Consider the following 13,898-nt stretch of genomic DNA (forward strand, 5'->3'; position numbering starts at 1 on the left):
CGCACGAGCTCCGAATTCGATCAGGTCGAATGGAAATCGACCGGTTCGAGCGATCACCTGATCGCTCGGATTATCTATAAATAAAACAGATTCCTGCGTTCGAGTACCGCTGATCTTCGCTAATCCTCGACTATAAACACGCGATCCATCCGCACGTGTCTATCGCAAACACGTTTCGGAGAGTTGGTTCGCGTATTTATTCGTTTACTTATTTCAATCGGCCAATTATATTTTTAACGCATGTCCCGTTCTTCGGTTGAAACGGTGATCGTTGAATTCAGCGATCGCTGACGTTGATTTCTGGTATGTTTTCAGGGACGGTAAATGGTAGAATGGACAACTGCGGAGGCGGTCAACGCCTGCCCCCGGATGGGGACGAATTTCCAGCAGCGTACCAAGAATTTGGCGGCAACAGCCAGCAGTACCGATTCGTGACGGCATCGACGACGGCTACCGCTGCGTCGACTATCGCCGCGAACGGCGGCCTCGTCTGCAGCGAGAACGATTCGTTCGTTGGCAACGAGAACTTCAAGCTGATCGAGAGCAACGTGGTCAGCGCGGGGAGTATAATCGTGGCGGACAACAGGGTCAGCCGGACGAACGTCGAGAACGTCTGTCAGGAGGTGAGCAAGGTTGGTCTGCCGAGCATCGAGATAAACGGCAAGACGGGCGTCGAGTCCGTGTGCCAGGACACGAACGTCTCGACTCGAGAGTTCCGCGTCGACGATGCCAAACCTTATATCGCGGACGACTTCGTTAAAAAAGCCGTGTCCGTGACCAACTACTCCAGCTACGGGAACCAGGGTAACGGTAACGTCATGCTGTCGGAGAAGAAGATCGAAATCACCGGGTACTATCACAAAGACTCATCGGTTATCGAGGAGGTTCGCGATCACGCCGAGAAAGAAGCTCCGGAGATCCCGCCGCCTTTGCCACTGACAGGTAACGTTCGCTCGCGGTCTAGAGTAGGAAAATACACTTTTCTGTCGACGCATCTAACATCGTTTCGTTTTCACCAGGCCCGCCCAAGATGGAGACGATCGGCTTGTACGCGAGAAACGTGCCAGTGGAGTCGCCGCAAAAAAAGTTCTCGTTAAACGGCGAACTCTGGAGACAGGACGACAGATCCGAGAGGTCCGTGAGGGACAAGATCGCCATGTTCTCGTCGCAGAGCAGCCTGGAGAGCCCTCTGTTTCCGAATACGATGACGGTGCCACCCGCGACTAACAACGTCAGAAGGTTGTCCAAGTACAAGTCCACGGAGGACGTTTGCAGCGACGAGAAGAGCCCGGGACAAAAGGAGAGAGCCGCCTTCTTCGCGGACAGAACTCAAAGTTCCTTGGATCTAACCGACTCCGGCAGAAACGTCGGCCAAGAGAGAAAGTACGGGCAAAGATCGCCCAGCGTGCCTCGGAGTCCGTCGTTCGCCTCGCCGACCATTCACGTTTCGAAAACGTTTCCTGTCGTTCCGCCGAAGCCGGTGACGCCTATGTCGTTGATAAGCACGTTCGAGATATCATCGATATCTAAGTCGTCGGTGAAGAGTTACGCTTCGAATACAACACCGCCCAACAGTCCTCGGAACAACGTCGCGACACCGTGCTTCGGGAACAATCAGAATTCTTCGAGCGTGCCACTGAAACCCGCCGCGGCGATGTTGTCTCGTGCCACGAGTTTCTCCGGGTCGACGCCTTACGGCCAGGATCGAATCTCTTCGCCGAACGAGCTCTCGACCAGCTCGCAGATCGCCAGGACGAACTCTTTGGCGTCCACGTTCAGAAAACCCAGCGAGGACATCAGGAGGACCAGTCTGAACCAGCTGATCGAGCAAAGGAGGAAGTCGATATCGAAGCTAAGGGGTTTGGTCATTCCGGAGAAGGAAGCCATACCTATTGACGCGCCCATCGTCGATCTGCCCGAGATCAAGTCGCGAGATTCCATCTTGCTGCATCAGGTAACCGTGTTCCTATCCTTGAGAATAATATACGCGAAGCAGTCCACGTACAAATTGGTAAGAGTATTCTATCCTCTTTTTGTTGTTGTTGTAGCTACCGAAAGCCAACATACAGGATAAGTGGGGTTCCCAGAGTTCTCTGGCGAGCAACGCCAGCACAGCGAGCGTCCCTCTGAAAGCCACGGCGTCCTTCAAGATGCCAGCCCCTCAGATACACTCCAAGTACTCTCCGGCCTTCAAAAGGAAAAGCCTCGCGGTTTACGGCTCTTCCTCGACGAACTCGTCCGTAAACGGCAGCATAGTGAAATCCCCGCAAGCGTCGACGACGACGATGTCTTCCGAGCCGCCAAAAAGTTTGGAGAGCATCTGCAGCCCGACGAGAAGCGACTACAGCTTCGAGTACGCGTCGACGGCCAGTTCGCCCGAGGGACCGCGCGATAGACCGAAAACTATCCAGAGAAAGTCGCGCGTGGATTACGATGACTCGGATAACGATTCGGCGGTGAGCAGTTCGCGAAGCAGCATCTCCCGTGGCTTCAGTCCTCCCATGTCGCCGGTTCCGTCGGAACGATCCACCGTCTCGTCCGAACGATCTTACGTCTCCACGGAGACGAATTATCGGCACCGAAATCTTATCATGGACAGTCCAACTAGAACATACGGTAGAGAGTCCGGCGCGGTGGAGTACACCAGGTCGAGCATCCTCGCCGAAAGAACGTTCGTATCCGAGAGATCGTCGTCCAGTAGCAGCGGTTCGGATCCGAGGTCGCCGCAACCGATCGAGTCGAACGCGAGAAACTCGCAGATACCTCAGAGACAACTGAAACGGTCCAACAGCACCGAGACCAACTGCAGCACCTCTTCGACTCTGACATCCGGTTCCCAAGCGAGTGCAGAGTCTCTATCCAGAAGGGTGCTGAAGCCCCAGAGCGTGGAGGCCATAAATCGCAAGAACATCTTGGCAAGCGCCAGATGTCGAAGTGGAAGGGATCTCAACGGATCGCCGTTGATTCAACGGAAGTTCGCCGACGACGAACGACGTTCGACCGTCGCCGAGAACGGTGACGACGTTCATCGAAAGAATCGCGTTAAGGGCACGGTTCCGAGCTCGCAGAACGTCAAGATCGCTTACATAGAGGTGACGGATACGTTCGCCGAGAACGACTCTTTTCGAAAGGAGGAAGAACCCAAGCTACCCCCGAAGAGAAGTATGCCGCCTCCCGTTGTTCGACCCCCCAAGTCCGAGATGTTGGAACCCTCGAACGATCTCAAGATGTGGGTACGCACAGAGGCAAAGGCTCTAGCCAGATCCGCGGAAATAAAAGCGGCCGGTAAGGTCGAAAAGAAATCTCAAGACACGAACGTTGCCTCTGCGAATAAAACACCGAAGACCGCCAAGTCGTCTAAGGTGGAGGAACAGCAACTCGACGCGATCGATCTACCGCCAACGAATAGGAATAACCCGATCAGCCCGAGCATGCAATCGAAAAGGTCCACCGAAGACCAGAACGACCTCCTAACGATCCTCACGACCAAGAGCAGATCCAGATCGGCTATACACGTGGACGAGGGTACCTTCGGGAGGTCAAAGAGCCAAATGAGCTTGGAGGACATCCTTAACGCGAAGGGAGACGTGAAGTTGTCGCGTGCTCAGAGCGTCGAGGCGCGACCAGAGAAAACCCCTGTTTCGTCTGTTACCCAAAGCAGACCTACGTGGGAGTCGAGGGACTCTCGATACGCCAGGCGAAGTTCGACTTCGAACGAATCTTGGAACGAGGACAAGCCGTTCGTATCGAAGATACCAACGTTGGGGAAGCCGAGATGCGTCGATAGCGGCGACGAAACGGCGGAGACGGAAAAATCGAAAATGGTGTCGAAGATTCCAACTACGAGAAACCTTGGTCGAAGGAGCGCCAGCGTGACGGACATGAAGAAGGCTCTGGAAAAGACGGAGGTGAACTGTTCGTCCGGGCAACATCTGAATCCTGGTACGGGTCATAACAGATTCCCGAGCCTCGACAGCAGCGTCGACGAGAACCTGTCCCCGATAGGAACGGACGTGGACACGGATAGATGTTGCAGCGAGCAATTCGGCAGCATCAGCTCGTTGGCCAGTAGCACGAGCCTGATCTCCCAGCAAGAGTTGGCTCAACTGGTGGAAGAGGCGAGCCTCGAAGAAGCTCGGGGCGCTCACGACGTGATCGTTGTGCTGCTTCACAAGGAGAACCCTACGGGCAGCGTTGGAATCACTTTAGCCGGGGGTGCGGATTGCGAGGTCAAGGAAATTACGGTTCATCGAGTGTTGGCGCATTCTATAGCGGACAAGGATGGCCGCGTGCAACGAGGAGACAGGATTTTGAGTATAAACGGAAGAAGCACGCGCGGTCTTACGCACAGAGAGAGTTTGACGGTGCTCAAGCAGCCTAGATCGGAAGTGGTTTTGGTCGTTTCTCGAGCGAGAACCGAGGACGGGTGCAACAAGTTGAGGTCACGAACTGCCAGCGTTGAAACTATCATCGAAGGTGACCACTTTTACTCGATAGAGGATCGTTTCGGGACTACCGATCGAATCGAACGTTCGTTCGCGACAATTGAAGGGTTGTGCTCTTTGTTCGCAGGATTCGAGACGAACGGTATCGCGGAGGATACTGCTTGGGGGCCGCCCTCGGTCGTAGCGGTTTACAAAGACGGGGCTGGTTTGGGATTTAGTCTCGAAGGCGGCAGAGACAGCCCCCTCGGAGACAGGCCGTTGATGATTAAGAAAATATTTACCGGTACGTTGTATCGAAAGCTTAAGCGATATCGACAATAGTAAGCCAACTAAGCGATAAGAAATTTTCATTCGGTAATAATAATCTTTTTATCCGATACAGGAGGTGCTGCCGAAAAGACAGGTGCCTTGAAAGCAGGGGACCAATTATTAGAAGTGAACGGTAACGATGTAACACGAATGTCAAGGATCGAAGCATGGTCCCTCATGAAGAAATTACACGATGGCGAAGTAAACCTCCTAGTCAGGCACCCTGCCACCAAATCATCGTGAACGGTAGTCAATTAAAGTAAAAGTGTCGTGCGAAAATCACCGAGCCCACGATAGAATACGACTACAGATGTGCACGACCAGTAATTAACGAACAAACGAATTTTTAAATATATTACACCGAAATGCTACAAATTGCATGGAACGACGTACGAACCTGACGGTCGTAACGTATTTGTAATAATTACTTCCCTTGCTAAAATGATGGAACGATACAATATGTAATTGTATCGATGATCATTTAGCGAATCTCGTCTTTGAAATTACGTTCTATCGCTAATATTTAGTTCGTCTTTTCTTACTTTTAAAGAATAACGAATATTTTGTTGAAATCCTACTTAGGATTTGCATATCGTGCTTATGTAATGAGGTAATGTTGTTGAATAATTGTTTGGATTCCCGGTTATCAGGGAGATCTTTTTTCTTCTTCTTTCTTACTTTGTTGCGGTACCCTACAATCGACTGGAATTTATACATTCTAGCATTGTTTTCGATACATTTAATTATAGTGAAAGGAGGAGCGCTTGTCCTAATTACCTAGTATTACTATCTGCTGTAATGAAGTAACGAAGAAATAAACGAGCGTGTAAATCGACACGCTTCAGTCTTGCAATTTTGTGTCTACGCAAAAATTGATGACGCAAACGAAGAATAAGATTTGTAAATAAGAATGTGCAAAAATTCGAGATACGATGAATCTAGAAAAATGTCGTTTGTAATATACAAAAAAAAAAAAAAAAAAGAGAAATGTTAATATAACGCATTACGTTACTGGAGTATTTAAATATAGACTGACATTCGTTTCTAGATTTGCGTTTGTTAAAAATCGTGCTGTGATATGTATGTGTGTTAATAATAAAACTAACAAGCGTTAATAAAAATAAAAAACAATCCACAATAACAAAATATTTTAATCTAATATAGATATTTACGAAATATTCGATTAATCGCTTGATTCATTAATGTTGCGTATGCTTCTCTTCCCCCTACATATTTTCTATACACGATTCATGAATAGAAAACGCTGCAATGTACTTTTCTCGATAATAAATCATGCAATCGAACTGCAGAGAAATTGTTGTGTAATTGTTTTTTTAAAAGCCCTTAAAATATTTTTTCAAGTAACTTTCAAGGTAGGTGGAGTTAACCATTTATTTGTATAAATTCAACAAAGATTTTGCTTATATGATACAAACATTTATGAACCTAAGGAAATTACCATAGGAAATCAATACCAAAAATATTTCTTTGGCACGCGATCCTCTTTAATACCCATCTTATCCATAATATCCATTTCAAACGTTTTCAATTTAACCTGGATATAGATAAAGTAGAAATATAATAATTGTCCATTATGGATTATATGACCATTTACCTACCTCAAATGTTATCTCCTTCACGTCATCTGCCAGAGTGTCCTTAGCTTGTTCTTTGTATATTTCGGGGGATTTATAATCTACTGTTTCCTTCGCCGAATCAGGCATTGGAATTATTCTACCGGTTCTACAAGAAACTCGCACGTAATCACCTTCGCTTGTGTATCGCCATTCCATTTGGGTACCTTTTCTAAAATATAGAAATGCACATACATGTGTGCATATGTAATACATTTATTTTCTTCCATAATACTTATGTTGTACTTACAGGTCAAAAGGATCCACCAATTGAACTTGAGAAGGTACCAACAGAGGCTGTTCCTGACGAGAATAAATACCAGGGAAGGTTTTAGTTTTGCCCACGCACACTAATTTAGTATTAAGTCCTTCGACGATAATCCAATTTCTCTCTTGTATGATATCTCTTACAAATCCTTGTTTCCCTTTATCAACACCAACTAATACTTCTACCTAAAAAGACGACATACTAACAGTGCAAAACAATTCATTGTACAAAAATACGATCAAACACAACATACACGATCTCCGCGAAAAAAACTCCAATCTTTAATGGGTTCGACGTGAATAAATTGTTTGTTATTGTAGGGTTTGTTATCCATTTGAAAACCGTCTGTCCATGGTCGATGAATGGAAAAATAAAGTTTATCACGTTTTATTGTACGTGGCAAATATTGTGGTTTCCCACGAGGCGTCCTCCAGTACACCTAATGTAAAATGAAACGTAAATACAAAATATGAACAATCGTGATGCGCTCAAGCTAAATTTTCGTACTTGTTCGGTGACACGGTCTATGTAACTATCCGGTAAATTCGAATATTTTTTAGACCAATAGGCCATCCTTGTGAATAACGCAGTTGTGAATTTCATTGTTTCCAATTATACGTTGAGATTAAAATAACAAAAGTTACTCATGTAACGAGTTCACTCGTGTCGAGTGTTGAGAGTAATCGGCATTGATCGGCACACCGCACCCACACACCACTGATATGTATACATATGTATACAATATCAGTGCCCCACATAGTGGGATTTGTATGTATGTATGATTCATTACCAGTGCTGCCATCGATGGGAAAACGCCCAAGTTTGTAGTGAAAATAGTTCCTACTGTTGCTGCTAGATGGTGAGTGATTTACAATTAGTAGCGCCATCGGTGGGAAAATGCCCAAGTTTGTAGTGAAAAAAGTTCCCATCGTTTTTATAAGATGGCGCTGTTAACTAAAGGGTCGATAATTACATATGTAAAAACAGATAAATGTTTCATTGCAATACATTGAAATAGTATATTGTAGTGTTACAAAGCAAAGAATCGCATTATTTATGTATTTAGGCAAAATAAAGAATAATTTATTAAAATATATTAGTGGCGTCATCTTACAGAAACGGCAGAAATTATTTTTACTACAAACTTGAGCGTTTTCCCACCGATGGCGCTACTAAAACCCATCGTGTACCGTCATAATTAAAAGTTAATATTTACATTACTTCATCTTTAGAAGGGACTGTACAACAAGACCGGGACCGGCTAGAACTTGCCTAGACAGAGTTCCAGTATTAGTAATTACTAATTAGTATAATTGAATGGCACAATATAAATGCAACCACAGGATGGTTTTATATATTCTTACCCTCCATAGTTTTATACATGAAAAGTTCTCGTTGAAACTTTTGGCTAAAAACGCATACTCAAAATCGGTATCTGAAAAACGCCAGAGACTCTGGCCCAGAGTTTCGCCTCTGTAAGAGTACTCTGAGATCGTTCGGATAATTTTACATCATCCTACGATCATATTATCTACGATGTTTCAAGGGCGCTATTTATAAAAAATATAACATTAAATTCATACGTAAATATAAAATATAATATTATAAGCTTATTAAACTATCTGATTGTGCTACTCTGACGTTTAATGAGTCTTATGTATCGTTACTAAAAAAGAACCGTATTATTAGTTTTCCGACTTGTATAGGTTAGGTGAACCTCTGTGTGCCGCACTTTGTTAGTATTGAAATGAAATTTAAACTGATATAAAATGTTGTTTTCGGTATTTAAGAAATGTGCATTTCGCATGCAAATGCGAAATTTTTCGACCTTTCTTGTGTGTAATAGGAGTCAAATTAAAAATAAATTAACTCATTATTGGACAGAATTGAAATGTACGAGCACAATAAATCCAAGTCTTACAGTACATCACCGGTCATTCAACACTGCGCCTGAAGAAAAAATATATTTACCACCGCTAATGGATGTTCCACTAGTTTTATATCCTACTATCTTTTCTTGGTTAAAAGTGTGGGCTTCTAGTTTCGCATTTTCGTTTACTCTTGATAAAGAGTTTAATCTCGAAGAGTTCACGAATGGAGCTCTGCATGTACGATAATTATTTTTTTAAGAATAAAAAGTAGCTCGAAACAGTTATAAATAATATTCCTAAGTTCAAATAGATTTATACTGCAATATAAAATTGATGGATTAGATGAAAATCCAATTAAAAATTGATTTTAGGCAATACAATTAGTGTCCCGTTTGTTAGCTGCTCAACAGTATGAACAACTAAATGGCCTTGTAGAAGACAAGACAATAGAAATATTAAAGCAGAGTGTTAGTCGTCTGACAGAAGAACAACGAAGTCTAATTACTATATCGGAAAACTGTATTCGTACAATTGGTCCTATTGATATGAGTATCAAGAAGAGTGAAACTGAAGGTATTTGTAGAAAAACATTAAGTGTAAACATTATTTTTATAAATCTTTACTTTCAATTAATAATAGTCTTCTCTTTCTCTAAGTCCTTTAATGTTATACAAGTTTATTCCAGATAATAATTATACTGTTGAAATATCAAAACTTGCTTATTACACTAAATCTGTAAGCATGCCTGAAGACGATTCACTGAAAGATCAGAATGTATTTGAGCAGATGGTTAAAAATTTAAACCAAAGATCTATCATTATTTGCAATTATACATTTGAAAGAAATTACGTGAATGGTATAGGTAGAGATTGGATTATATCTATAGCAAATCATTTTACACCTGTAGCAGATCATTTTGCACCTGTAAGCAGAATTATAATTGAAGAAAATTTATAATATATAATGATTATACAATTTTCTTATATTTCATACAGAAAATATTTCGTGGAACGAATGTTTAAGCAAGAGGATATTTTTGGGTAGTCCACTTCCATGATGGCATACAATATGGAAAGTTAAACACAAGTATGAATTAAACAAATGTAAATATTTCATTTCTTTGCATTTTCCATGTCACATCCAGTTATGTATGTTGTTTTCTTTTATAAGAACTATATAATAAAAATATGAATATGTATATTCAAGAATTTAATACTTTTAGTAAAGAGGGCATGTGATCTTGTACATGTAATAATGTTGCACCAATAGGAGTTCCATTTTTAGATACAGAAATAACTAGTGGCCCCTGAAATAGATTTCGAATTACAACACAATTTATAATCGTATAATATTTGATAATTGTACAATTATTTTAAAACAGGAAAAATACACACATCATTGATTTGAGGGTTGTGAATCCAACACTCTTTCTTGTGTTGTTTTTGATATAAATTATTTCGTTTTGTAGGAACAGAATTAAAGAAGTTGATTTCTACATTTTGCAAATTGGGTAGTTTCACCTTTATTAAATTTAAATAAGGTTCCATGAGTAATGATATGATAACTTTAGTGCATATATTTGCTTGCTTGAAGGTTATGTCAAATGTTTTTGTTGAGAATGATACAAGTTCATTCAAGTAATTGATGGGAGCTGGAAGACTTTCTGTAACATATTAATTCTTTTAAAGTAGTAACTGAAACACTAACAAACATTTACATATGAGATAAATAAAAATTAAGTTACTTTTATAAGTAGCATCGGTAAGACGAAATGGTTTTGTAATAGACAAAGCAAACATTGGAATTTGATTGCGTTCCTTGCCTTTAAAACAACTATCAATTGCTGAAAACGTAAATTGAACCAAAAAAATGTAATGTTCATGTCAATGTAATAAAACGTACATGAACAATATATAAATTTAACAACTTACACTTCCCTACTGCTTCAAATAATTTTGTAATTGATATATCTTTATTAATATATTTACTGAGGTGCGTCATATATAAGCCGTATTTACTATTTTCTCTTTCATAACTAGGTCGATGACCAGATGTAGAATATGCTTGAACTAAATTTCGAAGATTTTTCTTGCTTTTATATTCATTGACTGTAGGCACTTCATTAAAAATTTCAGGATTAAATTCTCTGCAAATATATAGTGTATTAAATACGAAGATAAAAAAATGATAAGAAAAAATAATGAAAAACTTGCTTCAAAGGTAAAGTTTGACACATGTCTAGAATAATAATTAAGAGCTCGGGTTCGTTTTCGAGGAATGCAGCCAATAGTTCGCTTTCGCATATGGCATCTTTTCTCAAATATGCTTTTGGAGCATCTACAGCAAGCATATAGTTTTCTTGCATCTTAAAACCATGTCCAGCAAAATAAAATAAACCTACGTAAAAGAAGATTTATTTTTTATATCTTAAAATCTTGGTATTGGTATTTTCTTATGTCTCACCATATACACCTTCCACTAGGGCTTTGCTAAATAATTTGATCACAGTTTTCATTTGGGTAATCGACAAATTTAAGAGACAGATTACTTCAAATCCTATTTCTTTAAGAAGAGTACCGATATAGGCAGCATCATTTTTAGGAGTTGGAAGACACTCATGGCAATCATACTCTCCGTTTGCTATAATTAAAGCTATTTTTGCAACTGCTTTTAACCTCGGAAGATCCATCTATCAAATAACAACAAAAAAATTAATATGTAATCATAAAATGAAAAAAAGAAATATGGTTACAGATTTATTATTACCATCACACAAGTTCTTTGGGTATAAACTTCGCTGACATTATTGTAAATATAACAATAGTATCTCCCTTCATGTTTTGAACTAAATTGTTTTATCTGAAATCATGAGTAATATAAAGACAACATTGGGTAACATAGGAAAAATAATATTAGATAGTACTTTACTCACGTGTAATGTATTAGAACTTTCACCTTCTAATTTAGTATTATCATGAAACCATTGGTAACATGGTTCAGGATAGCCATTGGCTTTACAGCTAATTGTAAAGCTTTCTCCATTTTTAATTTCCAAAATTGGCTGTGGTTGTTCTTCTATCGTAACAGGTAAGGGACAAATTTGTACAGTTACTGCTTTTGAAATTAAAGTAGATAGAAGAATTCCATCATATTTAACTTGGAGTACTTTACATTTATATTCTCCTGCTTGAGATGTACTGTGGAAGATTGGGAATAAGTTAAATGCTAATGGTTAATGATATTTAGACATCGTACCTATTAATAATAATACTGAATTCGCTAGATGAAGAATCTTGCAATTCCCTATTATTGTGATACCATATGTAACTTGGTGGTGGCATTCCTACTGCTTTACAACACAAATGTAGATGATGCCCAAATGATATTTTTATATTATCTGTTTGTAATTTTTCTATAGGATGTTCAATAATTTTCAGAGGTTCTAAAAACATTATAATTACAATGGTAAATTTATTAAATACAGAATCGATACCTGTGTCAGATATTGTACCTGGGTCAGATATGATGGAAAGAATCTTATACAATCCGCAATCATCCAGCAATGTACGCAAGATTTCTATGGTACACATTTTAATATTTAATTCAAAGAGCAGCCTTTGCCCTGGGGAATCATGTGGTTGTTTTCCTTCTTTTAAAGATTGTATCCATGATGAGCTGTACCCCAATTTGTTGAAATAGAATTAGAAATGAATAATTATGCTTTGCTTTATTGCTATTTTCTTTATTACCATGGATATTGAAGTTGTTCAGCAACATAAGTTGCTAACGTTATCCAAGCTGCATCTTTGTCCAATGCATTAACCAATTCATTATATAAATTTGTTGGTAAACATTCGATATACGTATTTTCATCGAATTTTGACATTTTTATTACCGTCGCATTTCAAATTTTGATTGTGTTTATAATAAAAAAACTGTTGAAATAGAATATTTCTTAAAGAAATTGAATATAAAAAGAATGAAGAAATTTTCTCCTCATATCTAAACTTTTCTTGACTTCTACAAGGAAAATGAAGAACACATTCTAGTGCTTTCTGTCATACTATGCAAAGATGATACATCCATCTATTTCCTTCTCGATCGATACAGAAGAAGCATACGATCAACTCGAAGAAACCTAAGTTCATAAAAACAGTAACAAAGTAGAAAATAACAGGACCAGGATTTTCTCAAGTATGTATACGTTAATCTACGTATCGCTAATTAACAGCACTCGTTCCTCCATCTAACATTTTCATTTGTCATAGTGATTTAAATGGAATTTTATGATAACGAAATAATGAAATTTAAACAAACATTCCAGTACTTTTATTTTAATATTAATCAGTATTTCAATTTTTACAAAAATTACGTGATTAACTGATTTCTCTAATATTTATTTATTCTGCTCGTAGGTCGATGCCTCCAAATGACTCCTTGATCAATGGCTAAAGCTAACTCTGCAAACGACTACGATAATTCCAAGTTTTGCAACTATAGAAAGTAATGCTTCGACCACGTTCCCGAGAGAAATTACTAGGAAATAAATTTGCATTATTTAGACAGAGAAAAGAAGATGTTAAAGGTACAACGAACAATTTGATCATTATATACTAAAAAGTAAACAATATTTAATTTCTGTTCGCTCGAATAGGTACTTTATAACGATAGGCAGGTAATAATCTGCATTATCTGGTGAGCAGAACGTCTGTAACAGAGGTAAAGAGCTTAGCTTTTCGGAACACCCCGGAAAAGTGTCGTCTGGTTCTTATTGCGGGTGCGACGGAGTGGTGGGGGATGATCGCAACCAATGAGCCCGCGAAAAGCGGCTCCTGCGCGATGCGCGTGGCGCGCTGCGCCGCATAATCTTGCGTATCAGTGATCGGCAGTGCCATCCAGAAGGCAGTAGCTTACGGGTTCGAACGTGGTGTGTAATTTATCGAGCCCTTATTGGTGCGATCGGTGAAAAAAGGGCAACGCGCGAGCGGGGGTAGAGGCGCGCACGGTAGTGGGTGCACGATAACTCGCGAGTGTTGGGAAAATCTAGTGCCCGAGCCATCATGGCGAACCCACGGAAATTCAGTGACAAGATCGCGCTGCACAAACAGAAGGAAGCGCAAGAGAGAGCGGCGTTCGAGGCGATCATGCGAGAGGTTTCGGACGTCACAAGCAGAGTAAGGAAATCCCAGTAGGTCTTTGCCATTGAGAGGGATACGTCGTGGTATTCTCTGTGCACTTTCCACGGCTCGGATGTAGAACGTAAACAACAACGAGTGCTCTCTCTCTCCTCGTTGCGCCGTGGTTGCCGTCGGCTGTATATGTCTTCTCTCTCTCTCTCTCTCTCTCTCTCTCTCTCTCTCTCTCTCTCTCT

General features: G+C 40.7%; 5 protein-coding genes across 13 annotated transcripts in view; 3 read left to right on the top strand and 2 right to left on the bottom strand.

Moving 5' to 3' along the window:
• The window catches only part of LOC128873635 (uncharacterized), a 42,275-nt gene extending 36,206 nt beyond the window's left edge, over window positions 1–6,069 (top strand). Inside the window, exons 7-11 of the mRNA XM_054117334.1 lie at window positions 316–942; window positions 1,020–1,954; window positions 2,049–4,476; window positions 4,573–4,728; window positions 4,828–6,069. Coding sequence (XP_053973309.1) covers window positions 316–942; window positions 1,020–1,954; window positions 2,049–4,476; window positions 4,573–4,728; window positions 4,828–4,997 — 4,316 coding nt within the window. The 3' untranslated portion in view covers window positions 4,998–6,069. The remainder of the gene's footprint in view (window positions 1–315; window positions 943–1,019; window positions 1,955–2,048; window positions 4,477–4,572; window positions 4,729–4,827) is intronic.
• A 51-nt stretch (window positions 6,070–6,120) lies between these two features.
• Window positions 6,121–7,375, bottom strand: LOC128873888 (probable 39S ribosomal protein L24, mitochondrial). Its single transcript, XM_054117866.1, has 5 exons — window positions 7,164–7,375; window positions 6,910–7,095; window positions 6,639–6,841; window positions 6,374–6,560; window positions 6,121–6,309 (listed from the first exon to the last, which is right to left on the bottom strand). The coding sequence occupies exons 1-5, from the start codon at window positions 7,257–7,259 to the stop codon at window positions 6,223–6,225; spliced, it is 759 nt and encodes a 252-aa protein (XP_053973841.1). The 5' UTR covers window positions 7,260–7,375; the 3' UTR covers window positions 6,121–6,222.
• Window positions 7,376–7,922: 547 nt separating this feature from the next.
• Window positions 7,923–9,735, top strand: LOC128874224 (m-AAA protease-interacting protein 1, mitochondrial). Its single transcript, XM_054118733.1, has 4 exons — window positions 7,923–8,764; window positions 8,899–9,100; window positions 9,213–9,451; window positions 9,523–9,735. The coding sequence occupies exons 1-4, from the start codon at window positions 8,426–8,428 to the stop codon at window positions 9,547–9,549; spliced, it is 807 nt and encodes a 268-aa protein (XP_053974708.1). The 5' UTR covers window positions 7,923–8,425; the 3' UTR covers window positions 9,550–9,735.
• LOC128874217 (mucosa-associated lymphoid tissue lymphoma translocation protein 1-like) lies at window positions 9,634–12,560 on the bottom strand. Its single transcript, XM_054118719.1, has 11 exons — window positions 12,277–12,560; window positions 12,039–12,202; window positions 11,783–11,969; window positions 11,460–11,724; window positions 11,294–11,386; window positions 10,991–11,216; window positions 10,741–10,924; window positions 10,459–10,673; window positions 10,272–10,370; window positions 9,922–10,190; window positions 9,634–9,833 (listed from the first exon to the last, which is right to left on the bottom strand). Exons 1-11 carry the CDS (start codon window positions 12,411–12,413, stop codon window positions 9,729–9,731), a joined length of 1,944 nt encoding a protein of 647 aa, XP_053974694.1. The 5' UTR covers window positions 12,414–12,560; the 3' UTR covers window positions 9,634–9,728.
• Window positions 12,561–12,606: 46 nt separating this feature from the next.
• Window positions 12,607–13,898, top strand: part of LOC128874216 (CREB-regulated transcription coactivator 1-like) — a 40,459-nt gene continuing 39,167 nt past the window's right edge. For 6 of the 9 annotated variants that reach the window (XM_054118717.1, XM_054118713.1, XM_054118712.1 and 3 more), the window contains exons 1-2: window positions 12,905–13,112; window positions 13,182–13,701. Coding sequence is in view for 6 of the 9 variants with exons in the window: in XM_054118713.1 (XP_053974688.1) it covers window positions 13,588–13,701 (114 nt within the window). In the remaining 3 variants the exon portion in view is untranslated. Of the gene's footprint in view, window positions 12,722–12,904; window positions 13,113–13,181; window positions 13,716–13,898 lie in introns of those variants that run through there. The other 3 variants (XM_054118710.1, XM_054118718.1, XM_054118716.1) reach the window with 3 other exon arrangements.

The sequence above is a fragment of the Hylaeus volcanicus genome, chromosome 3 (genome assembly GCF_026283585.1).
Source record: "Hylaeus volcanicus isolate JK05 chromosome 3, UHH_iyHylVolc1.0_haploid, whole genome shotgun sequence".
In the NCBI taxonomy this organism is placed as follows: Eukaryota; Metazoa; Arthropoda; class Insecta; order Hymenoptera; family Colletidae; genus Hylaeus; species Hylaeus volcanicus.

Bases quoted from the DNA above. Each gene is read 5' to 3' on its own strand.
- LOC128873888 (XM_054117866.1), bottom strand. From the start codon at position 7,259: ATGAAATTCACAACTGCGTTATTCACAAGGATGGCCTATTGGTCTAAA. The intron at 7,096-7,163 runs GTACGAAAATTT...ATTTTACATTAG, and splicing joins TAGACCGTGTCACCGAACAA to GTGTACTGGAGGACGCCTCG. The intron at 6,842-6,909 runs GTATGTTGTGTT...TCGTCTTTTTAG, and splicing joins GTTTTTTTCGCGGAGATCGT to GTAGAAGTATTAGTTGGTGT.
- LOC128874224 (XM_054118733.1), top strand. From the start codon at position 8,426: ATGTTGTTTTCGGTATTTAAGAAATGTGCATTTCGCATGCAAATGCGA. The intron at 9,101-9,212 runs GTATTTGTAGAA...AGTTTATTCCAG, and splicing joins CAAGAAGAGTGAAACTGAAG to ATAATAATTATACTGTTGAA. The intron at 9,452-9,522 runs GTAAGCAGAATT...TATTTCATACAG, and splicing joins TAGCAGATCATTTTGCACCT to AAAATATTTCGTGGAACGAA.
- LOC128874217 (XM_054118719.1), bottom strand. From the start codon at position 12,413: ATGTCAAAATTCGATGAAAATACGTATATCGAATGTTTACCAACAAAT. The intron at 11,725-11,782 runs GTACGATGTCTA...AATCTTCCACAG, and splicing joins TTCAGTATTATTATTAATAG to TACATCTCAAGCAGGAGAAT. The intron at 11,387-11,459 runs GTGAGTAAAGTA...TCATGATTTCAG, and splicing joins AAAGTTCTAATACATTACAC to ATAAAACAATTTAGTTCAAA.